This window comes from Thamnophis sirtalis, unplaced genomic scaffold (assembly GCF_051295495.1).
Source record: "Thamnophis sirtalis isolate CommonGarterSnake01/CBP01778 unplaced genomic scaffold, rThaSir2_p1.2 scaffold_1, whole genome shotgun sequence".
Classification (NCBI taxonomy): domain Eukaryota; kingdom Metazoa; phylum Chordata; class Lepidosauria; order Squamata; family Natricidae; genus Thamnophis; species Thamnophis sirtalis.
In genome coordinates this window covers 3,013,808-3,040,146 of record NW_028261381.1, presented here as the reverse complement: position 1 = coordinate 3,040,146, position 26,339 = coordinate 3,013,808, and the positions used below count along the sequence as shown (strand labels likewise).

At 41.8% G+C, this 26,339-nt stretch overlaps 1 protein-coding gene across 1 annotated transcript in view; it reads left to right on the top strand.

Moving 5' to 3' along the window:
* PTH2R (parathyroid hormone 2 receptor) overlaps nt 1-3,094 on the top strand; it is a 56,058-nt gene extending 52,964 nt beyond the window's left edge. Inside the window, exon 13 of the mRNA XM_087706626.1 lies at nt 2,369-3,094. Coding sequence (XP_087562752.1) covers nt 2,369-2,773 — 405 coding nt within the window. The 3' untranslated portion in view covers nt 2,774-3,094. The remainder of the gene's footprint in view (nt 1-2,368) is intronic.
* The last annotated feature ends 23,245 nt before the right edge of the window (nt 3,095-26,339 follow it).

Below are 26,339 nucleotides of genomic sequence, written 5' to 3'. Positions count from 1 at the left end.
GTAGCTGATTCCAAAGTGTCGGAGCAGCCGCAGAGAAGGCTCTCCTCCGGGGACCCGCCAGCCGACACTGTCTGGCTGACAGCATCTGAAGGAGGCCCAATCTGTGGGATCTTACCGGCCGTTGGGAGGTATGTGGCAGTAGGCGGTCTCGCAGGTACGCTGGCCCTAAGCCATGTAGGGCTTTAAAGGTAATAACCAACACCTTGAATTGCGTCCGGAGACCAATTGGTAGCCAGTGCAGCTCGCGGAGGACAGGTGTAACGTGGGTGTACCTCGGTACACCCAATATCGCTTGCGCGGCCGCATTCTGAACTAGCTGCAGTCTCCAAACGCTTTTCAAGGGTAGCCCCATGTAGAGCGCGTTGCAGTAATCCAGCCTTGAGGTGACAAGGGCATGAGTAACCGTTTGAAGTGCCTCCCGATCCAAATAGGGCCGCAATTGGTGCACCAGGCGAACCTGGGCAAAGGCCCCCCTGGTCACAGCCGACAGATGGTGTTCCAGTGTCAGCTGTGAATCCAGGAGGACCCCCAAAATGTAGGCCCTCTCCGAGGGGTGTAAATTTTCACCCCCCAGGGTTAAGAATGGACTGTCTAGGCTGTCCTTCAGGGGCAGCATCCAAAGCCACTCAGTCTTATCAGGATTGAGCACAAGTTTGTTCACCCCCATCCAGATCCCGACAGCTTCCAGGCATCGGCACATCACGTCCGCCGCTACACTGAGCTGGCACGGGGCAGGTAGATACAGTTTAAATCCAAATTTATTCATGTTTAGAGTACATTTATTTAAATCAATGGGATTTGTTGGTTACAAAGTTACATAATGGGAGCTGTCTTTGATTAATGTCAACTGGAACTTTCTCTGCGTGAGAGAGAGATTATATGGGTTGCCCTGACTCCTAGCATTTTATTTGTGATTATGTGCTCAATGAAATGTTGCCATGGAAGGTGATAGCATGTTTTGTAAGTCAGGTATTATTGGATCCTGTTTTACAAAAAAAACAAAAAACCAAACAATTTAAGTAATAAAAAGTGAATGATGTCCATCTTAACTGAGTGGTCAAGTAGAAGAATAAGTGGGATGCAAAAGTATGCATCAGAATCTTGCTTATGATTCAGCTCTCCCTTTTAATATACCTGTTCAACTTGGTTAATTGTCTCTTCAGATTTATTTTTGGCATAGAAAGGAAGTTGAGAGGTCTGACTAATACATTAACTACTAGTCTTAGCATTTGCACAGAGTACAAAAAAGTATTCTTTTGAAGACTTGTAATTTTTCACAGTCACTAGAACCAATATATACATGCAACTTTTACTCTGGAGCATTTCTTGTTTTGCTTAAAATCAATTCTAATCCTCATGACAATGGGAATAGAATTGAAACTAATTCTGTCAGCAAAGCTTGTGCTCTTAGCGACCCCTTGTTTCCCCATGATATGTGCTGTAGTACTGCTGCTCCATATTCTTTTACACATAGTCCCCTACTCACTATCTGTTATTTATTTTTAATTATAATGTATTTATTATATCCCATATTTCCTCTACAGAAGTGGTCAGTAAATACACTCTTCCAATTCATCTGCAACAATAACTCTGTGGGATTATTGGCTAAGAAGTGATAGTAACTTGTCTAAAACCATCCAGATAATATTTTGGTTGGGGGGCGGGGAACCTGAAACTGGCCTCCCTTAGTCCCAATCCAATACCTTAAACAGTGTGCTACACTAGTAAACTGTTGTGGCCCAGCAGGAGCCATTGGAGCTGCTACCAGACTCCGACAGCGAGGGGCCCTATGAGTCAGCTCTGGAGGATGTGGAGGACCCTGGGCAGGGTTCCGACTCCAAGCAGGGCGCAGAGAGGCTGGTTGGCCACCAGGAGGCACCTGAGCCTTGGACCAGTGGGGAGGAGACAAGGGAGTTGGTCCTGGATGCCCGGCAACAGAGAGCTAATAGGCGTAAGAAACAGTTACGCAGTTACAGGAGATAATTGCACTCATCTGGTGGTAATTAGGCTCCTCTCAAGACTATAAAAGGAATGATTGTGCACACGCTTGTTGCAGGAGTCAACGTATTCACTAGAGCTGGAGAAGCTTTCGTGGCTATTTTGGCAGGCTGGATTGCTGCCAAGGTCTGGTCTGTGCTGGATTGCTGCCAACGTCTTGTCTGTGTGTTAATAAATCCTTGAAGTATCTTTGTCTCGGCGTGGTTTGGTGTAGGACGAGGGGGGTCAGAACAGTAAACTATACATTTTTGTGGCAGAATGCACTATATTCAGTTGAAAATATAATATTAAAGGAAAAACTTAATTCTAAGCAAAAGTGAGATAAGCTTCTTGCTAGCATTTTTGATGTGGACATTTTCTATTTCCTTAGGTGCAGGCTGAACTCAAGAAGACATGGGCTAAGTGGCACTTGGCCATGGACTGGAAGAGGACTGTTCCTTGTGGGAATTCTCACTGTGGTTCTGTCCTCACTAACGTGACTCAGAGCACCAGCAGCCACGCTCACATGGGTGCCAGCTCCCGCATGAGGCTGGTTTCCAGCAAGGCATGTAGGAATGGCCCAGGGCAGAATGATGCCCATATAAACTTGCCTGGGTATGTTAGGAGCAACTCTGAACATGACTGCATTCCCCAGTGGGCTCAGGAAGAGGCTGATGAAGAGGAAGAGAAGAGGCTGGATGGTATTTCTCTCAAAAAACCTTCTAGACTTCAGAACAATCATGCATGTTTTCTTGAGGAAGAAGCGAACCAAATGGAAATAGAGGCATCGCTTTAAAAGTTCGGGGCGCAGACAAAGGATTACAAATGTGAAAATGCCATCCCAACTTTTATTTCGACTCACCTAATCCAGACCCATGTACAGATTTCTTAGCCAGAGACTTTCTCCAACTAGTAATGTATCCAAAATCATGTTGAGTGGAGATTATGGTTCTTCATCATCTGAACTCTGGTCTCTTCATAATGACTTTTTGTTGCATGATATTTGCGTGTTAGCAAGAAGCAAAGGTTCTTACAATGATAACATTTAGATACCGTTATTTTGAGTCAACTGACATTTAAAAAGAATTCGGAAGCAAAAAGAAACTATATTCATCAGCGATGTTGAGTAATAAGTCCTAAATCTTAATATAATTCTGACTTGAAGACTTTTCCTCTCAAAGTAAGTATTACAAATCTACACATATCTATATTATAGTCAGAACCTAGCATGGATGACATTTTGACTGTATAAAAGCCCTGAAATATTTTTTAAATTTTACATTTTTGTGTTATGAGGTACCTGGTATCACCAAGTTGAGTTGGGTGACCAGACAAATTTTATAAATAATATAATACGACCAGAAAATTCAAAATGGAATACAGACCCCAAGTGGCAATTAATATAGAAATAATAAAACCAGAAAATTCCGCAAAATATTTTTTGTTGGCAAAGTTCATTTAGAATCTTATTATCCAGCTAAAAACTATGGTGGCATAAATGGCCCTTTTTTCTTTCAAAAAGTAATTCCAAGTATACTTCTTTGACTAGTGCAGTGTTTCTCAACCTTGGCAACTTGAAGATGTCCGGACTTCAACTCCCAGAATTCCCCAGCCAGCGAATGCGCTGGCTGGGGAATTCTGGGAGTTGAAGTCCGGACATCTTCAAGTTGCCAAAGTTGAGAAACACTGGACTAGTGCCTTTGATTTTTCAAATAGGCAGACATTTTAAACTCGTTTCTCTAATAAGAAAGAAGCAAAATCTGAAATTCAGTGCCGTTATAATGTCAAACAAATTGAGGACTAACTATATGAATTATTTTGCCCTACATAAAGTTAGGTCTTGCTTTCAGTAAAACAAAAAACTTTACAGGAATGGTCTAAGATTTCAATAACCTTCATTCAAAATGTACAACGATTTGCTTGAAATGGTCTAGGATTTCCTGCTTGAGCAGAAGGTTGGATTGGAAGACCTCTAAGGTCCCTTCCAACTCTGTATTCTGTTATTAATCTTATCAAGATTACTCAGAATGTACTTTAGCTGTAATCTGTGTCAGTCACTGGGATGAGAGGTTTAGTCTTCCGAGCTTTCAGATTTATTTATCTTCAGGGAAACTCTCTAGCAGAATGTGTCTTTTGGGCTATCCTCTGTGTGGTATTGATATGCTGCCTGTTCTGTGTGGCTTTTTTAGATGTTGATTGAAGTATTGATGGCTGGCTATTAAGTCCTTGGCTGTTGTTTCCTTGTGCTACCAAGCCCTCACCTCCTAAGTACTTGATAAGCTGGTGGTAAATCAGCACTCCTGTTGACTGACAAGGGGGCCGTTTTCCAGGCTTCAATCATTTCCCTGGTTATTTTTGTGCCTGCCCATCCAACAATCTTAGTAGCTGCAAAATTGAATTTATTCCTTGTTCAGTGCAATGTGAGGTTACCAATGAGTTAGCATGTGTCTGAAACTTCAGAAGACTCCGGACCCAGTGACCGATCCAGATTGAATCCTGCAAAATGATCCTGGGACATGAATATTTGCCTTCATTCGTAAAACTTTAGCTCTATTCGCAGAAATCTCTCATACAAGAATTATAGAATTGAAACAATCTTTTGATGCCTTCTTGGATTGGATTGGATTTATTAAATTTATAGGCCGCCCAATCCCGAAGGACTCCAGGCGGCTTACAGAAAATAAATTTTAAAAGAGGGGTTAAAAAACAAACAGAGGAAAGCAGATTAAAAGAAGCACATCATGCACCCAGTCTAATCGGGGCTCGACCTCAGTCGTGAGGTCAACAGCCTGAGGCCTGCCGGAATAGCCAGGTTTTGACAGCTTTTCGGAAGGCCATGAGAGTGGGAAGGGTCCGCATCTCTGGGGGTAGTTCATTCCATAGGGTCGGAGCGGCTACAGAGAAGGCCCTCCCCCAGGGCGCCGCCAGCTGACATTGTCTGGCTGATGGCACCTGGAGAAGGCCCACCCTGTGCGATCTTATATGTAAAGCCAATCTAAAGCTAAAGTAAATATTTGGCAGCACATTTTACCACTGAGAATGTAAGATGCCAACAAGGAGCTGGAAAGGGGAACAATAGGTGAATAACAGTTACCATATTTTTCGCAGTACAAGATGCACTCCCCACCCTCCCCAAATGGGTGGAAATGTCTGTCCTCTTATAGAGCGAATATTGCGGTGGGTGAGGGGAGTTCACTGCCACCACTGCCTGTCACTGCTGCCGCTATTCGCCGCTGCTGGGGAACGCTGGAGCTTTGCTGCCAAGCAGCTGATCGGTGGTTAGATCGACCTCTCGGAATACCACTGATCAGCTGTTTTAGGCTGTAGCAATCGGCAGTGGCAATCCCACCGCCTAGAACAGCTGATCGGTAGTATTTCAGGAGGCCAATCCAACTGCTTGGCAGCGAAGGCTCCAGTGTTCCCTGGTAGCGGCGGCGGCGGCAGCTCAGCTCCGTTGACCGGTGGTGGGTGCAATGGAGCGGAACCCCGATGAGCCACGGGGCTGCGATAATCTGCTGAACCTGACCAGGGTGTTTGCTGTTTCCTGCAAGAACACTAGCCAGATAAATACCGGATGGATGCTGGGAGGCAGAGGCAGATTTTTGTTTTCTTGTTTTCCTCCTCTAAAGCTAAAGCTTATAGTCTTCAGCGTCTTATAGTCCGAAAAATACAGTACTTAATCCTCCTTCTGCTTGCTGCTCCTCTATACCTCTTGAATTGCCAGCCTTACTTTTTGAATGATCCCAAAAGAAGCGCAGGGGAAAGTAACGAAGTAAATGCAAAAACTGATTTCCTGTTTGCAAGTTGTCTCTTTTATATCACCTCCTCACTCAGCTGCCTTTCGTTCATATTTCTCCCATATTTTGGTGGGGTGATGCGAACCATTCAACAATGATAACATAATATTCAAATCAGTGCTATTTGAAAAGTGTTTGATTTTTGCATGTTTAAATTACTGGTTTTTCTGTGGTTGGATTATTTATTATTTATTTATTTTAGAATTGTAGAACTGAATAGGCTGCTGATGAATGCATTAAAATGATTGAATATTGTCAAATGGTCTGTCATATACATAAATCATTGTGTTTTTAAAGTTTTCCTTCTTTTTTCTTGTCTAATTAAAGTACTGAGTGTTGGTGCGCTGCTTAGATTTTAGATTGTAGATTGTAGATTTATTTATTTATAGGCCGCCCTTTTCCCTGAGGGGACTCAGGGCGGCTTACAATCAAAAAAGGAAGGGGAGTGTAGGACAATACCAAAAAGAAATGTGCACAAAGTAAATTAGACAGTAAAACTCAACATTCACTCAGCATTCGGGAGGGGCGAAAATAAGATTATCCCCAGGCCTGACGGGCTAGCCAGTTCTTGAGGGCTGTGCGGAAGGCCTGGACGGTGGTGAGGGTACGAATCTCCACGGGGAGATTGTTCCATAGTGTCGGAGCCGCAACAGAGAAGGCTCTCCTCCGAGTAGTCGCCAGTCGGCACTGACTGGCGGATGGAATACGGAGGAGGCCAACTCTATGCGATCTGATGGGACGCAGGGAGGTAATTGGCAGAAGGCGGTCTCTCAAATAGAGAGCCAGTTGTCCCTTACCAGCCAGTTGTCCCAAATTGGCTGAAATAGTAACGTTTGGGGTGAAGCGTGTGCCATCTAAAAATACTTCTGAGAAATCTTACTGATTAAAAGGTAAAAGTGCAAAAAGTTAAATAATTTCAATAGTGCAACCTGGTCATATCCCTCTGGTTAAGCAGAGTATGTGACTAAAGATGTTAATCTTTCTTCCTTTCTTTGGGAGATAGATCAACCTCACCTCATTCAAAACAATAAAATAGAATAAATCAATGGGTACCCCAAAACTAGTAATTGGAACTGGAGGAGAGTTTCTCTGGAATAGATGGGAGTAGCAAAGACCCTCTTTCCTGGTTTGTTTCTGGTAGTTTAGTTAGTTTAGTTTAGTTTAGTTTAGTTTATTAGTTTTGTATGCCGCCCACTCCCGGAGGACTCCGGGTGGCTTACAATAAAAAAGGGAAGGGGGATAAATAAGACAATACAAAATTTAAAAAACAACAACATTCACAATTAAAGTGGGGCTGGATACTTTTTACATTGGAACAGCTAAGGCGAAGTGCCCATCGACCTGAGTAATGTTGAGTTAGCCAACGCCCACATGGTCACATGACCACTAAGCCCTGCCTACCCACCTGGTCATTAGGACAGAGAACCGGTCGATAAATTATTTGAATCCCACCACTGCCCCTTACCCTCTTTCCCTGGACTATCTGAGCACCTCTTGTGAATGGCCCAAATCGGATCTCGTAGGGCCTTCGCCATTCCTTGCTATACCCCGATACCCCTTACCTGAGATTCCCTTGCTTCCTGCTTAACAACCCACATGTCTTGGGTTGGGAATGGATGACCCCTGGGACTACCTGGATTGCCATCAGTAGATGATGTGCTCATGTGACTTCATGCTTTACAGTTATGTCACTTAGCAATGGCAGTCCTGGTCCCAATTGCAGTCACCATCCACCTGTATCCCAGTTTCGTCAATTTTTTAATTCATCTTTTTCATTTACAAATTTCGTTACAAATTATTTACAAATGTTATTACAAGTCTTTCTTCCGTTCTCCCTTCAAGTATAGTCAGATCCCTTAATTGACACAATTATCGGTGCAGTTACAGATTCAGTCACTGCTGCTGTGATGTTCTTCCCAAGCTGGTCAAACATCTTCTAAATCTCTGAACTAATCCTTTGTCTGTAATTTGCTTTGTAAATGATCTTCCATTGTCTCTAATTTCTACTGATTTTCAGGTAGTGGCCATTTTCTTTGTTTTTTTTAATTGTAATCCCAAAAGAGAAAGGGAACTATGAAAGAGCATTCTCATTCTCTCTGTCATATATGTATATCTGTAATCTTTCACAACTTCCTGTCTCCTTATCTATTTGTTTAATGAAATAAGTCAATTGCCCTTCTTAACAGGTTTTAACAATCCTCTTTCCTATGGAGGTATGTATTGTTTATTTGATAAACTTCAACATATTTTAAAATAAACAATAACCCAAATTCAACTACTCACTTAAAACTTTTTGCTTCTGATTCTTTTAAAGTCTGTACGGTTATTTCTTTACTTTAATCCTGCTCACAGAATGAAGGAACGCTTACAGAGTAGTTTAGGTACTCTGCTGCTTAGAAGATCTCTATAATCATTAGAATTTCTCTGTTCCAAATGTGCACTAGATGACTCTGAACTTCCTTGGATACACTGCTGAAGTTTCTCTCCCAGTGATGCTAAATATATTCCTATCTACTTCATGGGAAATTGTATGTAGAGCCGAGGTGGCACAGTGGTTAAATGCAGCACTGCAGGCTATTTCAGCTGACTGCAGTTCTGCAGTTCGGCTGTTCAAATCTCAGCGGCTCAGGGTTGACTCAGCCTTCCATCCTTCCGAGGTGGGTAAAATGAGGACCCGGATTGTTAGGGGGCGATATGCTGACTCTGTAAACCGCTTAGAGAGGGCTGAAAGCCCTATGAAGCGGTATATAAGTCTAACTGCTATTGCTATTGCTAATATAGTTAGACTAGGAGGAGAAAGCCAAACCCAATTAACAATTGGCTATGGCCATCTCATCTGTTCTGGCAGTAGGCTCCCCAACCTACTGTTCTCCATGGTTTGAAGGACTCTGAGTCAGGGCCCTTGATTCAGCTAAATGATGACTATTACTAATCTAGTATTCTTAGATGGAGAACATAAAAACAGGGCCAAGGGCAATTCCAATAGTTCCAGTGCTGATAGAACTAACTCAACAAAACCTGAACTTTCTTTATTTTCCATGCATTTCCCATCAACTTTGCTATCAACTTGTCTTACTGCACTTCAAAAACAAACCAGCGGAGTCATATTATTGTCCTTCTGCTTGGATGTTTGATGTGAACTGTTAAAATTATATAATTTTCAAAATATCAATCTGCAAACACCCTACTCTTCTGTTTCTGAAGCCAAACTACGTCAGATGCAATATTTAGAATCTGTAGGTAGAAATTTTTGACTGTTTGCCAATACGGCTGATACTATTAACACTTTTAAAAATATTTTCAGACAGTTCATCCTGAAACTGAAGACATTGCCTGTTCTTGTTCTTGAAATATGGATGTTTTTATACATTCGTCGAGTGAACTCAAAATAGCTCTGAAAACTGCTTGACAGCTATGCTAGAACACACTGTTCCTGATCCAAGGAAACCTAATCGGTCCTTTAATCTGTAATATTACAGTGTTTTTTTTTTGAGGATGATATTTGAACCTTCATAACAATTATAAATGTCCCTATTAACTAGCATTATGGCAAAAATCTTTATACACAATAAATGGGAATAAATCTAAATAACTTGGCAAAAATATTTCTATGGAAATATGATTTAAAAAGTTGTTTTCACATTCTGTTAAATATGTTGGGATGATTATTTTGTGGATTTGAATACTTCACGTTGTCTAAAGCAACTTAATGGTGACATTACTAAATGGTTGAAAGTACCCGTGAATCTCTTGGGAAAAATAAATGTTATAAAAAAGAAAATAACTTAAGAATTGCTATTTATTAGGTTACTGTAAATCAAATTAATGATTAAGTTTGAATACAAATATCCAAACATAGTTATGAGAATGAAATGGGCAGCCATATACATTGTTCAGAGAAACTCCCAATTTTTCTCTTTAAAAGTTGCTACTTTCAAATGGAATATTAAAAAAAGCTTTGAGAAAATCTATTAATCTCCTACTCAAATGAAGATGACATCGATTATATACCGTTGTACCAGCTACATTGAAGAACTATTACTTGTCTTCTCTGAAATCTTGACAAGAGATTGGTTCCTGAAAGTTCAATACTAAAAGTGTCCAGATCTCACTGGACAATGTTGGTTAAGAAATGAAAAAGTAATTCTTATTTTCATGAGAGACTGATTCTTGGGAATAATCTTTGTTGTAAAATGATGGGTTACCCTTAATTAACTAATCAGTAAATCAATTTTAAATGTATAATTTGTTTTAGAAGAATTACAAAAAAATATTTGCCAAAACTAGCTAAGTGACTTGTGATTTTGAATGTTTTAGAGAAATATTTTTTAGAAGTTACAAAAATATTTTTATTGACAATTACTTCAATGGATGGATATGAATGGAAGTTTTTAAAAGGTTGGTTCTTGTGATGGGATTGTAATAATAATAGAATGGAATGGAATGGGATAGAATAAAATAGAATAGAATAGAATAACAGAATTGGAGGTCTCTAGTCCAACCCACTGCCTAGGAAGGAAACCCTACACCACTTCAGACAAAATGGCTATCCAACATCTTCTTAAAGACTTCCAGTGTTGGGGCATTCACAACTTCTGGAGGCAAGGTGTTCCACTGATTAATTGTTCTAACTGTCAGGAAATTTCTCCTCAGTTCTAAGTTGCTCCTCTCCTTGATTAGTTTCCACCCATTGCTTCTTGTTTTACCCTCAGGTGCTTTGGAGAATAGTTTGACTCCCTCTTCTTTGGGGCAACCCCTGAGATATTGGAACATTGCTATCATGTCTCCCTTAGTCCTTCTTTTCATTAAACTAGACATATCCAGTTCCTGCAACTGTTCTTCATATGTTTTAGCCTCCAGTCCCCTAAATCATCTTTGTTGCTCTTCTCTGCACTCTTTCTAGAGTCTCCACATCTTTTCTACATCGTGGCGACCAAAACTGAATACAGTATTCCAAGTGTGACCTTACCAAGGCATTATAAAGTGGTATTAACACTTCACGTGATCTTGATTCTATCCCTCTGTTTATGTAGAACTGTGCTGGCTTTTTTGGCAGCTGCTGCACACTGCAGGCTCATATTTAAATAGTTGTCCACTAGGACTCCAAGATCCCTCTCGCAGTTACTACTTTTGAGGAAGGTACCACCTATACTGTACCTGTGCATTTTGTTTTTCTTGCCTAAATGTAGAACCTTAACTCTTTTCACCATTGAATTTCATTTTATTAGATAGTGCCCAATCTTCAAGTTTGTCAAGATCCTTCTGTATCTTGAGCCTATCTTCTGGAGTGTTGACTATTCCTGCCAGCTTGGTGTCATCTGCAAATTTGATGAGTTCTCCATTTATCCCCTCATCCAAATCATTGATGAAGATGTTGAAGAGTACTGGGACTAAAACAGAGTCTTGGGGTACTGAACTGCATACTTCCCTCCATGGGTTTTTGATAGGTTGGACTGTTTTTTCCCTTTGTGTTAAGGGAAAGTAATACATTTGAAGTTACGTTAGTGCATATATTTGGTAATGCTCCTTCATCACGTCTCATGGGCCGAATACTCTTACCATGGTGACCGGGTTCTTGGGAGTTAAGATTTAAAATGTTGTTAAACTGTATTCCAAAATTTTGGAAATTGATTAAAGACGTTTGGATTAACTGTGTTTGTATTCATATCAAAAAAGATTATCATGTGATCCTAGAAAAACAAAACACCAGAATCAACTATTTTATATATGTTATTTGTACTCATTTTTTTTTGTTTTTTAATTATATTAATCCAGTAAAATAAAAAGCTCTCTTTTCATGATTTCCTATGTTTGCATGACCATCAATCCCAACCATATCTAAATTGATCCAACAACAGCATCAAATTATACCTTAAAGTCTGTGAGCGCTGCTAAATAAAAAATGTAATGTCTTTACGTTCAGATATTTCCCAACCTCAAAAGTGGCAGGCAATTCAAAGAGATAGAATAACATTGCATTTCTTCAAATTGCAAAAACAAAACCTCAAAACAACCTCTGCTTAATATTTTTCTGTGTAATGCTTCATGCTTCATCAATTTTGAGCCAAATAATAAGAGCGCAACTGCTTTTTCCAATGCAGCCAAAGATTCCCTTCTGTGCACACAGTTACCTGGGAAACTATCTAGAACGACGGTGTGAAATAGTTCAACTCATCCAGAGGGCAATGGTTAGGGAAAATTGCAAATCTAAGTTGCTGAAATTTGAGTCAGATAATATTGTACTGGAGTACCGTTCCTTGTCTCAACATCAACTATAAACAGGTCAGCCATTTTAGCAAACAAACTTGGATTTATTGAAGATTTCAGGAGGAGTTTGAGTGATAGCATTAGGATTTATTCAAATTACAATTTTAATATAGTTATTAACCAGGATCTTTAAATACTAACACAGTGCATACAGATTAAGCTTGCCTTTGCAGTCTGGCCCTTGCCAGCCATTAATTCTAGAATGTGGAAATTTATTTACATCCTTTCTAGTTTAATCACTAGTCACTCACGCCCTTGTTACCTCAAGGCTTGACTACTGTAACACGCTCTACATGGGGCTGCCCCTGAAAAGTGTTAGTAGATTACAGTTTGTACAGAATGCAGCCGCGCGAGCGATATTGGGTGTACCAAGGTACACCCACATCACACCTATCCTCTGTGAGCTGCACTGGCTTCCTATTGGTCTCCGGGCGCAATTCAAGGTGCTGGTCATTACTTTTAAAGCCCTATATGGCCTAGGACCTGGATATCTGCAAGACCGTCTTCTGCCAAGGTGGCGCAGTGGTTAAATGCAGCACTGCAGGCTACTGCTAGATCAGCAGGTCAGTGGTTCAAATCTCACCGGCTCAGGGTTGACTCAGCCTTCCATCCTTCCGAGGTGGGTAAAATGAGGACCCAGATTGTTGGGGGCAATATGCTGACTCTCTCTGTAAACCGCTTAGAGAGGCCTGAAAGGCCTATGAAGCGGTATATAAGTCTACTGCTATTGCCACATACTTCCCAACGACCGATAAGATCGCACAGGGTGGGCCTTCTCCGGGTGCCGTCAGCCAGACAATGTCGGCTGGCAACCACCTGGGGGAGGGCCTTCTCTGTAGCCGCTCCGACCCTCTGGAATAAACTGTCCCCAGAGATCTGGACTCTACCCACTCTCATGGCCTTCCGAAAGGCTATTAAGACCTGGCTATTCTGGCAGGCCCTGGGCTGTTGACCTCATGATTGAGTTCCAGCCCCGATTAGACTGGGTGTATGTTGTGGTCTTTTTTAATCTATGTTTCTGGGTTTTAAACTTTTTTTATTTTTTAAATGCATTGTTGTAAGCCACCTGGAGTCCTTCGGGATTGGGCGGCCTATAAATTTATTAAACATCAAATTTATTATTAAACATCAAACATAATCAGAAAGTTAAGAATTTATTCAAAAGCATCCAGAGATGCTTATAACACACCTTCCCCAACACCAAAGACCAAACTCTATCTTAAGCCGCTTTATTAGGCATTGCCAAAAAGCTGCTTCTTCCAATCTTTTTTCTTTTTGCATAGAATTTTTTTTATTTTCCATTTTCATAGCATATAATCACATGTATACTCTTACATAGTCAATATCATGTTGTGTTATTAAGTAATTACGTCAATTCATCTTACCATCAACTACCAAAGAAAAAAAAAGAAAAACCCAGTTATTGGCTCTTCCGCTCTCCATACACCATATTTATACCTTATCCGACCCTTTCTTCCCCCTCTCTCCTTCCCCTTTCTACATCCTTTCCTCCCTCCATCATTTTCTACTCTACTTCCCCTTCCTTTCTCCTCCTTCTCTCTCCCCTTACCACTCCTCCTTATAGACCTCATCTTCCCCTCTCACCCTCTCTCCTGTCCCTCTCTTCCTATCTTTCTTCTCTCCTCTGCTTCCCACTCTTCTACATCCTGTCTTCCCTCCATCCTTTTCTACTCTACTTCCCCTTCCTTTCTCCTTCTCCTCTCTCCCCTTACCACTCCTCCTTATAGACCTCATCTTCCCCCTTCACCCTCTCTGCTATCCCTCTCTTCCTATCTTTCTTCTCTCCTCTGCTTCCCACTCTTCTACATCCTGTCTTCCCTCCATCCTTTTCTACTCTACTTCCCCTTCCTTTCTCCTTCTTCTCTCTCTCCTTACCACTCCTCCTTATACACCTCATCTTCCACCCTTCACCCTCTCTCCTGTCCCTCTCTTCCTATCTTTCTTCTCTCCTCTGCTTCCCACTCTTCCTCTCATTCACTTGGTGCATTTCAGCTTCTGAGCAAACTCCCTTTTGTGTTGATGGTATTTATAATTCCATTTCTGCTTCTTCCAATCTTGATGTGCAATGGTCATCCATCTCTGAAAATCCCCTCCATTTTGTCCCCGCTGTTGGTTAGCGTGTATTTTTGTTAGTTTGGCTTTTATTATTCCTCATTTCCAAGACCAGTGAAGCTGTAATAAAACTGAAAAAATACTCCCCTTAACTTACATTTCACAGTGAACTGTCAACAATGGACTGACAGCAGAACTGTTATTAATAATCATATCTGAAGAACGAGAGAAAAAAACTCTTAAAAAACACCTGCGGGAGGAAACAGATAAATTGGCCAAGCAACTATAAATATTGCTCTATTGGAATTTGGAATTTTTTGGAATTGATTTTATTTGTAGGCCGCCCTTTTCCCTGGGGGGACTCAGGGCGGCTCACAGAAACCAGGGAGAGGGGAATACAATACAATACAATACTACGACAACAACACATAATAAAATAATACGCAACATGCATACAACATTCGGGCGGGGTAGTGGTCCTTATCCCCAGGCCTGACGGGCGAGCCAGTTCTTCAAGGCTGTGCGGAAGGCCTGGACGGTGGAGAGGGTACGAATCTCTACGGGGAGCTCGTTCCAAAGGGTCGGGGCCGCTACTGAGAAGGCCCTCCTCCTTGTGGTTGCCAGCCGACATTGGCTGGCCGATGGGATGCGGAGGAGGCCTAACCTATGAGATCTTATAGGCCGTAGGGAGGTAATTGGCAGAAGGCGGTCTCTCAAGTATCCAGATCCACTGCCATGTAGGGCTTTATGGGTGGTCAATAGCACCTTGAAGCGCATCCGGAGATCAACAGGTAGCCAGCGCAGCTCGCGGAGGATAGGTGTAATGCGGGTGAATCGGGGTGCACCCGCAATCACTCGCGCGGCTGCGTTCTGTACTAGCTGAAGTCGCCGGATGCTCTTCAAGGGCAGCCCCATGTAGAGCACATTGCAGTATTCCAGCCTAGAAATCACGAGGGCCCGAGTGACTGTTGTGAGGGCCTCCCGGTTCAGGTAGGGTCGCAACTGGCGCACCAGGCGTACCTGGGCGAATGCCCCCCTGGTCACAGCCGCTATATGATGGTCGAATGACAGCTGTGAATCCAGGAGGACTCCCAAGTTGCGAACCCTCTCTGAGGGGTGTAAAATTTGACCCCCCAGCCTGAGTGTTGGATTAATGGCCGAATTTTTGGGAGGAAAACACAACAGCCACTCGGTCTTTTCTGGGTTGAGCACAAGCTTGTTAATCCTCATCCAGTCCATGACGGCTTCGAGCCCCCGGTCTATTATTTAAAAGAGCACTAAAGCTACTGCTAAAAAAATATGGAAAAGAAGAAAAGGAAAAGGAAAAGAAGGAAAGGAAAAGAGAAAGGAAAGGAGAAAGGAAAGGAAAAGAGAAAGGAAATGGAAAAGAAGGAAAGGAAAAGGAAAAGAAGGAAAGGAAAAGAGAAAGGAAAGGAAAAAGGAAAGGAGAAAGAAAAGGAAATGGAAAAGAAGGAAAGGCAAAGAGAAAGGAAAGGAAAAAGAAAGGAAGTTAGAAGAAGGACAGAAAGGAAAAGGAAAGAGTGGAGTTCGGCCAGGTTGACTCAGCCTTCCATCCTTCCGAGGTGGGTGAAATGAGGACCCAGATTGTGGGGGCGATATGCTGACTCTGTAAACCGCTTAGAGAGGGCTGAAAGCCCTATGAAGCGGTATATAAGTCTAACTGCTATTGCTATTGCTATTAAAAGATCTGGCAGTTGGTGTCTTTGACCAATCAATAGGAAACATTGACTTGTAGTCCTGCCTTAGCATGACCGCTGGTTTGGTGAGTTTGTGCCAGTCACCATGCACCCAAATTGTCATCACGTGATCATGGGGATGCTGCAGCATATTCTCCATAAACAAAGCCCCATTCCCTCCATAGTCCTAATGTTTACAAACCATTAAGTTGTCATCTCCACTGAAAAAAATTCAGCTCTTGTGCCTTGACGTAAGGTACAGGAAAAAATACGGTGGATTTTAGCAGATGGTGCAAAAACACACACTCTAATGTATATTTTAACAAAAAATCTTTTGACATTCAGACCTCTGTTCTAGTTCAGAAGTGGGAAACCGATGAAGTTGGCAAGGTTTTCTCCAATGGCTGAAAATCTTCCCTTGGTTCGGGGAGATTTTTCCTGTTCTAATTGTGCTTTTTTCACAGATAAACAAGTCAAAATATGATTGCATTCCTATAGCTGATATAATATCATCTATTCCAGCGTTTTTCAACCTTGGCAACTTGAAGATGTCTGGACTTCAACTCCCAGAATTCCCCAGCCAGCATTCGCTGGCTGGGGAATTCTGGGAGTTGAAGTCCAGACATCTTCAAGTTGCCAAGGTTGAAAAACACTGATCTATTCTATCGCTTCCTAAACCATTTACTTCATTATGCAGTATTGTGCAGATCAGACCAATACACATATGTTTCTTGGCAACCGAAATAGACAATCCTAAGAAATCAGCCCAGTATTCTTTTGGTCAGGGAAACAAGAGCTGGTACTGATCTCTCAAGCACTAAACATCTAGATTACCAGGGATACAGTGGTGGGATTCAAATAATTTACCAACCAGTTCTCTGCCCTAATGACCATCTGGGTAGGCGGGGCTCGGTGGTCATGTGATCACGTGGGCGTGGCCAAGTCAATGTCACTCAGGTCGATGGGCACTTCGCCTTAGTTGTTACAATGGTAATAAGGGTTAATTGGAGAGGCAGTTTCTGTAAGCAGGGCAATAAAGATTAGGCTAGAAACAACACCAGAATGTTTCCTTCCTGCCTTCCTTACAGGATTAGCCCTGTGAAGTAGGAAAAAACAAAAGGAGATTTCTTCCAACAACCGGTTCTCCAAACTGCTTAGAAAGTTACCAACCGGTTCTCCCGAATAGGTGCGAACTGGCTGAATCCCACCACTGCAGGGATAATACTGTACCTTGTGACCTTGTGACTTCCTTCAAGCACTTCTGGAGAGAAATGTGTTGAGTTTAACATCTGCAAGTCTTAATATTCTTGTTTTATTTTAAAAGAATGCATATAGTGCAGAGGAACCAAGCTGAATATTCTGACTTTGAGCTCTCCAGTGATTACTTCACCGGCTGTGTCCCATTGTAATCCTTTGAATACAGAAAAGTGCTGTATTGTTGTTTGAAGAAAAACAAATTCTAATTTATGTATTTCTCTGTTGGATTAAGGTAGAAGATGGGACATTCCTTCCATATCAATCCAAGCTGGAAATAAGGAAGGAGACTGAGATTCACTTTTGTAACTGCAGTGTTGCTATGGGGTTCTTTAGGCATCTGACAAAGAACAGAAATCTATTGGTTCATTTGATGAACGAAATGTCCTTCTGGGTTCGGCTCCAAGTGGGGAAAAAGACACTGGAGAAATGGAGGCTGCTTGGAAAGTTGGTTTATTGGTGGACAGGAACACATGGCTTGAGCCCTGAACAGAAAAGGGGATCACATGCTTCAATGTTGGTGGAGAAGAAGAGAAGGGCCGAGGGAGGGGCTTGCTAGGCTTTTTATAACCTGTTCAGTCCCACCTCTCTGTTTCCTGTTCCTGTATAAGAAATGTATTCTGATTGGTTGTCAGACTCCCATGGGGCCATGCAGGGGCAACTCTCTAGGCTGCGTTTTGAATCCAGGTTTGGTTGAGTTCTCAGATGCCATGTGGTCAGTTGGGGCCAATATTATCATGCCTTAATCCCATCCCCCTGGGGCTGCAGTGGAAAAGTCTTTATTATGTAAAGGGACTAGCTTGGCCTTCTTAATGGCCCATTGACAAAGTGGGGATGGGCAGGAAGCTACAGGCAGCTATTCTGCCTTTTAAAACATGTTTCTTTCTTTCTACATCCAGAGAAATATTCTGCCTTTTCAATATTTCCTAGGATATTTCATTTTTCTGGGAGAGGGCTGGGTGATAACTTCCTTACACATTAATGGTACAATTTAAGCTTGTATTCAACTCAAGGCATAAGTGAACAGAACAGAATAACAGTGCTGGAAGGGACATCGTAGGTCATGTAGTCCAATCCACCCCCCTCCCATGCTCAAGCAGGAGGCCTTTCGCCATTTCTGATAGATGGTAGTCCAGTCTCTTCTTGAAAGCTTCCAGTGGTGAAGCTCCCACAACTTCTGAAGGCAAGTTGTTCTATTGGATGTTCAGCTGATATAAGTAAATCTTGTAAAAGCAGTACTATCACTCTCTGGTGGCCTCTTTCTATGGTTTTACTGAAAGACAGGGTTTCCAATAACATGAATCTACATAAAGGGTAAACTCTATAATACCTCTCCACACTTTTGTGAATAGCGTGCTAATTCCATTGATACAGAACAATTATTTGCTGCTGCTTCAAGCTGATAAGCAACTATTATAAATAAAAAAAACAACAGTCTTTTCAACCACAATCAACAGATAGAACATAATGAGACTAGTTGCCAATTTAGATACATTTAAAAAACTGCTCAAACCACAGATCTGGGGGCGTACCTCAATATCTGTGAAAACACGTGTCAGAATTACTTGCTAACCCTAACCCTGGCAAGACAATCCGATGGGTGGTTAAATGATATCCTGTGTCAGCCTTTATAAGTGCGAGTCATACACAGGTAAGAGGTCTTCAGGTTGGTATAACTTTCATGACAACACAGGAATGGTGTTGCTCAGGAAACCCAACATGCTTACTTCAAAAGATGAAGTTCCATATAGCAATAGCAATAGCAGTTAGACTTATATACCGCTTCATAGGGCTTTCAGCCCTCTCTAAGCGGTTTACAGAGTCAGCATATTGCCCCCAACAACAATCCGGGTCCTCATTTCACCCACCTCGGAAGGATGGAAGGCTGAGTCAACCTTGAGCCGGTGAGATTTGAACAGCCGAACTGCGGAACTGCAGTCAGCTGAAGTAGCCTGCAGTGCTGCATTTAACCACTGCGCCACCTTGGCTCTTGGACAAATTCAAGATCCAGGAATCAAAGTTGAGCATAATGGCATACCACTCCAAAGGTCAGTCGAGGTATTAGAAGTTCAGGAAGTCAGGACCAGGGTTGGAAAGTTGTTGGTCCCCAGAAGGTTGCTGATTCAGGCATGCCTATTTTCCTGAGTCAAGCTTCTTCTTCTGAGGAGCCTCACTGACCGTCCTTTCTGCATACACAAGGGCCAAGGATCTTTACCTGCTCAGGCTCTTAGTCAAGTGACTCAGCTTCCTGCTGGATTATTTACTTATCTTCCAACAGAGGCCCATCTGCAGATTTTCAAATTTATCTGGACATGTTAAATGTTCAAGGTGGCTTTTTTGCATTGTCATTTGTCGTTAAATGAATAAATAATAATAATAAAATCATCAATTGTTGTCAGATGAAAATAAAAAGATTTCTATGCAGATTGGACAAGTTGAGAACCACATTGGTGGGAAGTTATGGCCAGATAAATTGAAAAGGCCCAGGATACCTGCGAGACCACCTACTGCCACCGGTAGCCTCCCACCGTCCAGTGCAATCCCACAGAGTTATAGCAGTTAGCAATAGCAGTTAGACTTATCTACCGCTTCATAGGGCTTTCAGCCCTCTCTAAGCGGTTTACAGAGTCAGCATATCGCCCCCAACAACAATCCGGGTCCTCATTTTACCCACCTCGGAAGGATGGAAGGCTGAGTCAACCTTGAGCCGGTGAGATTTGAACAGCCGAACAGCAGAACTGCAGTCAGCTGAAGTAGCCTGCAATGCTGCATTTAACCACTGCGCCACCTTGGCTCTTGGACAAATTCAAGATCCAGGAATCAAAGTTGAGCATAATGGCATACCACTCCAAAGGTCAGTCGAGGTATTAGAAGTTCAGGAAGTCAGGACCAGGGTTGGAAAGTTGTTGGTCACCAGAAGGTTGCTGATTCAGGCCTGCCTATTTTCCTGAGTCAAGCCTCTTCTTCTGAGGAGCCTCACTGACCGTCCTTTCTGCATACACAAGAGCCAAGGATCTTTACCTGCTCAGGCTCTTAGTCAAGTGATTCAGCTTCCCGCTGGATTATTTATTTATCTTCCAACAGAGGCCCATCTGCAGATTTTCAAATTTATCTGGACATATTAAATGCTCAAGGTGACGTTTTTGCATTGTCATTTGTCACTAAATGAATAAATAATAATAATAATAAGATCATTAATTATTGTCAGATGAAAAAAAAAGATTTCTATGCAGATTGGACAAGTTGAGAACCACATTGGTGGAAAGTTATGGCCAGATAAATTGAAAAGGCCCAGGATACCTGCGAGACCACCTACTGCCACTGGTAGCCTCCCACCGTCCAGTGCAATCCCACAGAGTTATAGCAGTTAGCAATAGCAGTTAAACTTATATACCGCTTCATAGGGCTTTCAGCCCTCTCTAAGCGGTTTACAAAGTCAGCATATTGCCCCCAACAACAATCCGGGTCCTCATTTCACCCACCTTGGAAGGATGGAAGGCTGAGTCAACCTTGAGCCGGTGAGATTTGAACCGCTGAAACTGCAGATAGCAGTCAGCTGAAGTGGCCGGCAGTACTGCACCCTAACCACCGCGCCACCTCGGCTCCTCAAGCTGCCGTCGGCCAGACAGTGTCGGCTAGTGACCCCCAGGGGGACAGCCTTCTCTGTGGGAGCGCCTTCCCACAAGAGCCGAGGTGGCGCAGTGGTTAAATGCAGCACTGCAGGCTACTGCTAGATCAGCAGTTCAGCGGTTCAAATCTCACCGGCTCAGGGTTGACTCAGCCTTCCATCCTTCCGAGGTGGGTAAAATGAGGACCCAGATTGTTGGGGGCAATATGCTGACTCTGTAAACCACTTAGAGAGGGCTGAAAGCCCTATGAAGCGGTATATAAGTCTACTGCTAAGTCTACTGCTATTCCCTCTGGAATGAGCTGCCCCCGGAACTTCGCATAATCCCCGACCTCCGGTCCTTCCGACGCGCCCTAAAGAGTTGGCTTTTCCAGCAAGCCAGCCTGGCCTGAACAAAATAAAATAAATGATTGATTATTGTTAATTTTAATTGAATTTTAAATGTTATTGTTAATCTTAATTGGGTTTGTTTTTTGGATACTCTATTTTTTTTAACTTTTGTAATATGTGTTTTTTTAAATGTTGTACGCCGCCCTGAGTCCTTGGGAGAAGGACTATAAATACTAATAAACAAACAAACAAACAAACAAACATATAAATCCAATAAACAAACAAACAACAAACAAACAAAATATTGTAGAAGTACATTTCAGTCCAACAAAATTAAAACCAAAACAGAAAAGCCTAAATAAATGCAGAGAGGCAATTTGGTGTAGTGGTTAAGGCATCAGGCTACAAACCAGGAGATGGTGAATTCTAGTCCCCACCTTGGGCATAAAGGCAATCTTGCCCCAGCCATTCTCTCCCAACTCTAGAAAGGAGGCAATGGGAAACTGAGGCAGGAGGGGGTGCACAGGTGGCTGGCCAGGTTAGGTGGTCTTAATAGAATGGACCTTATAAATTTATATTAGCTTGACATTTCACTTTAGTGCACTTGACTTGAACTTCTGACTTCTAACTTCTGACTTCCTGACTTCTTGACTCCTAACCTCCTCATAAGTATTAAAAATATTATGGGAACAGTGTGGCAAGACGCTGTGAAGGAGGGGCACAGGAAGCCAGGTAGAACAGAGGTGAAATGGCCGATAGCTTAAGACATTATAGGAACTTCTCTTTTTGTATTTTTCCTATGTACTTCTCTGTTTGTAACATTCCAAATGAACTTCTCCTTTTCAAAATGTCATGCTTGTCTCGTGTATGGAAACGCCTTGAGAATGCACAGTGTGGAACACGGCATAAAAGTAGCATCCTGGGCAGAGCCCAGGCAGTTCAGATTTTGGTCTGTGAACACGCTGAACTCGATGCATCATTAAAGCTGTTTCTCTCGCACCTTTGTGGTCTCGAGTCCTGGTCTTTCGTAAGTAGATTGCTAAACAAAACCTCAATCTGCTGCTACAAAACCACTTACAAAATCTTGCCAACAAAACTTCAGGGACTAGCCCAGGTAGTCACCAGGAGTCAACGCTGACCTGAAAAACAAGTAAGTAAGTGCAATATTTCTCCAGGAGTCTTGAGCACCTGAGGAAATATAAAAATAATCTGTCTTTTGACTTCTCTAGTTCCCATGTTTGTAATTCTAGCTTAGCCCTGGCATCTGTGCATAAGCATTTAGGTGCAATTTGTGCCACTTAAAGTCTAACCTTTTTTTTCCACTACTAGAAATGAAATCATTATATCAGGGTTAACAAAACACTGAAGGTATGAATCCATAATTGAGCGCTCTTCAAACACAGTAGGATTACAATACCCAGAACACCTATTGTCCTCTCTGCCAGGAAATTGTGACAGCTATAGATTCAGCATTTCCTCCTGGAGTGACCACATTGAGGGAGGCTTCATTAATTATCCACTAGTGATAGTCGTGCACATATAAAATATGGACTTTATTCATCTGCGTATTAAGGATATTGATTCATATTAATCAAATCCTACAACTCTGCACTGACATTAAATCTCTCATCTGGCTTATCACAATGGAAGAGCAGCGTGCAATAAATCAGTCTCAACTCATGTATTTCAGTCAAAGTACATGGGTTATGCCAGCTTTCCCAGGAAACATTTTTACTGTGAAGTGCTTCTCTCTCTGCTGTGTTAAAACTGTTGCCAAGGGCAATGTTATTTTTAAGCTTTAAAATGGAAGATGGACAAATAAAAGAAACTATGATAATATGGGCAAAAAACTTTGGCTCCAGCGCTTCCCCTCCTCTCCCTTCTCACTCCCCCCTCCCCCAAGTTCCCACTACTCCCAATTTGTCTGCTATTGTTAAGTCAAGGATTCCACTGTGCCTTCTCCCATTTCCAAAGAAAATTGCGAGCAGGACAAGTTAGGAATTTTCGGGAGGAATTAAACTTGGCAGAATTTGTCTCTCAAGAGATGTCAGGTTAATTAAATCCCTTCCTCCCTACTACTCCAGGCATCTTTGAAAGCATTTTCAGCATTGCTTTAGGAAAGTGTTCGGACCCCTCTCATCCACACCAAAGCACACTCCGAGCCAAAGATAAGTTACGGCATTGAATTAACAGACAGACAGGTCCTTGGCAGCAAACCGGCACAGACAAGCTTGGGCAGCAATCCAGCACAGATAAGCCGTGGCAGCAATCCAGCCTGCCAAACTCACAATAATGTTCTCCGACATTAATTCCTGCGTTGACTTCTGCAAGAGGGGCATGTGCACAAGCAGTCCTTTTTATAGTCTGGAGAGGAGCCTAATGACCACCAGCTGAGTGCAATTACCTCCTGTACTTGCGCAAGTGTCGGGCATCCAGGAACAACTCACTGCTGGCGTCCGGCTCACTCTCCCTTGTCTCCTCCCCAAGGCTCAGGCGCCTCCTGGGGGCCAACCAGCCTCTTTGCGCCCTGCTCGGAGTCGGAACCCTGTCCAGGGTCCTCCACATCCTCCAGAGCTGACTCATAGGGCCCTTCGCTGTCGGAGTCTGGTGGCAGCTCCAACGGCTCCTGCTGGACCACAACAGGAAAATAACTACGTCATATTGTTTGGGTGGCCAGTAAAGGATGTCCATCACAGAACTGCTTTTACTACTTTTCCCATTTATTTAAACCCAGATGCAGTGAACAGTGCCGCTAATTGATTTTGATGCAGACATGAATGTTTTTAATTAACAATGTAACTCTGCAGACCTGAATATTGTTAGCCTACATTTTAACCTCTCCCTTTCTTTTGCTCTTGGTCTTTATGATCAGTTGTATCCTGCAAATACTATATTTCTACCAGAACTCAGCTGCAACTATAATGTAATATTTGCTTTCCTTTACTAGGCAAACAAGCGTTATTTATTTATTTCCCATATTCTGAACATTAGCATGGAGACAAAGAAAACCATGACCTTAATAAAAAGTTTTATTTTATTATTTATTTATTTGATTTTTATTCCACCTTTATTACTTTATAAGCAATTCAAAACGGCAAACTCCTTCCTCTCCTATTTTCCCCAAGAATTCTATGAGATGAGTTGGGGAGAGAGAGCGGGAGAGAGAGAGAGCGAGGGAAGGAGGGGGGGAGAGAGAGACTGGCCAAGGTCACACAGCTGCCTTTCATGGCTAAAATGGGACTGGAATCCACATTCTGCTGATTTCTAGCCTGATGTCTTAACCGTAGACCAAGCTGGCTCTATTGCTCTCTATTACAGTTCCTCTTTTGCGTAGCCTGTAGAACACAAATATTGATCTGAATTTCTTCTTTGGGGGATTTGAACTTCAATCTGCCTCAGGATTCAGTTGAAGCCTTCCAATTAAAGATGTTACGTTTCAGCAAAACCCTTGTCCCAGACCTTGCAAGATGTCAGAAGTCCATCATCCAGGCAACATAGATAAGGAACTCAGAAATGTATTCACATCATTCTCACAGCCTTTCTCAGTCACCTGCAGGGTTTTTCTTCCCCTTTCTAGCCCTGTTCTGTGAAAACATTGCCTAAGCCCCAAGTTCTTCAGATTTCTTCACAGAACTTTCAAGTCAAAGTTGGTGTCATTCTCGACAAAATTATTTGTCCCTATGTGAAAGAAAAGAAGGGACCACGAGTCGTCTATTTGACAACAAAATGCTGCTAGGATCATTCCTGAGAGAAGTATTGGATGTCTCACTGAATGCTCCAAGTACTCTAAGGCAGTGTTTCCCAACCTTGGCAACTTGAAGATGTCTGGACTTCAACTCCCAGAATTCCCCAGCCAGCGAATGCCGGCTGGGGAATTCTGGGAATTGAAGTCCAGACATCTTCAAGTTGCCAAGGTTGGGAAACACTGCTCTAAGGAACTGAAGGAAGAATATAGCATGGAAAAACACAGTTTCCAACCAATTCTCTAATAAGAATAATCTTCAAAAGATTCCTGTAGAAAGAATAAGAATAATTGCATTATTTTGCCTACGATAATTTTTGAAGATTAATACCAATATATAAGTAAGTGGAAACCAAAAGGCCATGCATTACTCCACAACTTGTGAGATCACCAGGAAAGGAAAATGGTTACCTGAAGCAACCATTCCTCTATCTATCATCTGTCTATCTATCATCTATTGTATCTATCTATCTATCTATCTATCTATCTATCTATCTATCTATCTATCTATCTATCTATCTATCCATCCATCCATCCATCTATCTATCTATCTATCTATTTATCATCTATCTATCATCTATCTATCTATCTATCTATCTATCTATCTATCTATCTATCTATCTATCTATCTATCCATCCATCCATCCATCTATCTATTTATCATCTATCTATCATCTATCTATCTATCTATCTATCTATCTATCTATCTATCTATCTATCTATCTATCTTCTATCTATCATCTATCTACCTATCTACCTATCTACCTATCTACCTATCTACCTATCTACCTATCTACCTATCTACCTATCTACCTATCTACCTATCTACCTATCTACCTATCTACCTATCTACCTATCTACCTATCTACCTATCTACCTATCTACCTACCTACCTACCTACCTACCTATCTATCTATCTATCTATCTATCATCTATCCATCCATCCATGATCTATCTATCATCTATCTATCTATCTATCTATCTATCTATCTATCTATCTATCTATCTATCTATCTATCTATCTATCTATCTATCTATCTATCTAATCTATCTATCATCTACCTATATATCATCCATATCTATCTATCTATCTATCTATCTATCTATCTATCTATCTATCTATCTATCTATCTATCTATCTATCTATCTATCTTCTATCTATCATCTATCTACCTATCTACCTATCTACCTATCTACCTATCTACCTATCTACCTATCTACCTATCTACCTATCTACCTATCTACCTATCTACCTATCTACCTATCTACCTATCTACCTATCTACCTACCTACCTACCTACCTACCTACCTACCTACCTACCTACCTACCTACCTACCTATCTATCTATCTATCTATCTATCTATCTAATCTATCTATCATCTACCTATATATCATCCATATCTATCTATCTATCTATCTATCTATCTATCTATCTATCTATCTATCTATCTATCTATCTATCATCTATCTATCTATCTATCTATTATCTATCTCTATCTATCTATCATCTATCTATCTATCATCTATCTATCTATCTATCTATCTATCATCTATCTATCTATCATCTATCTAT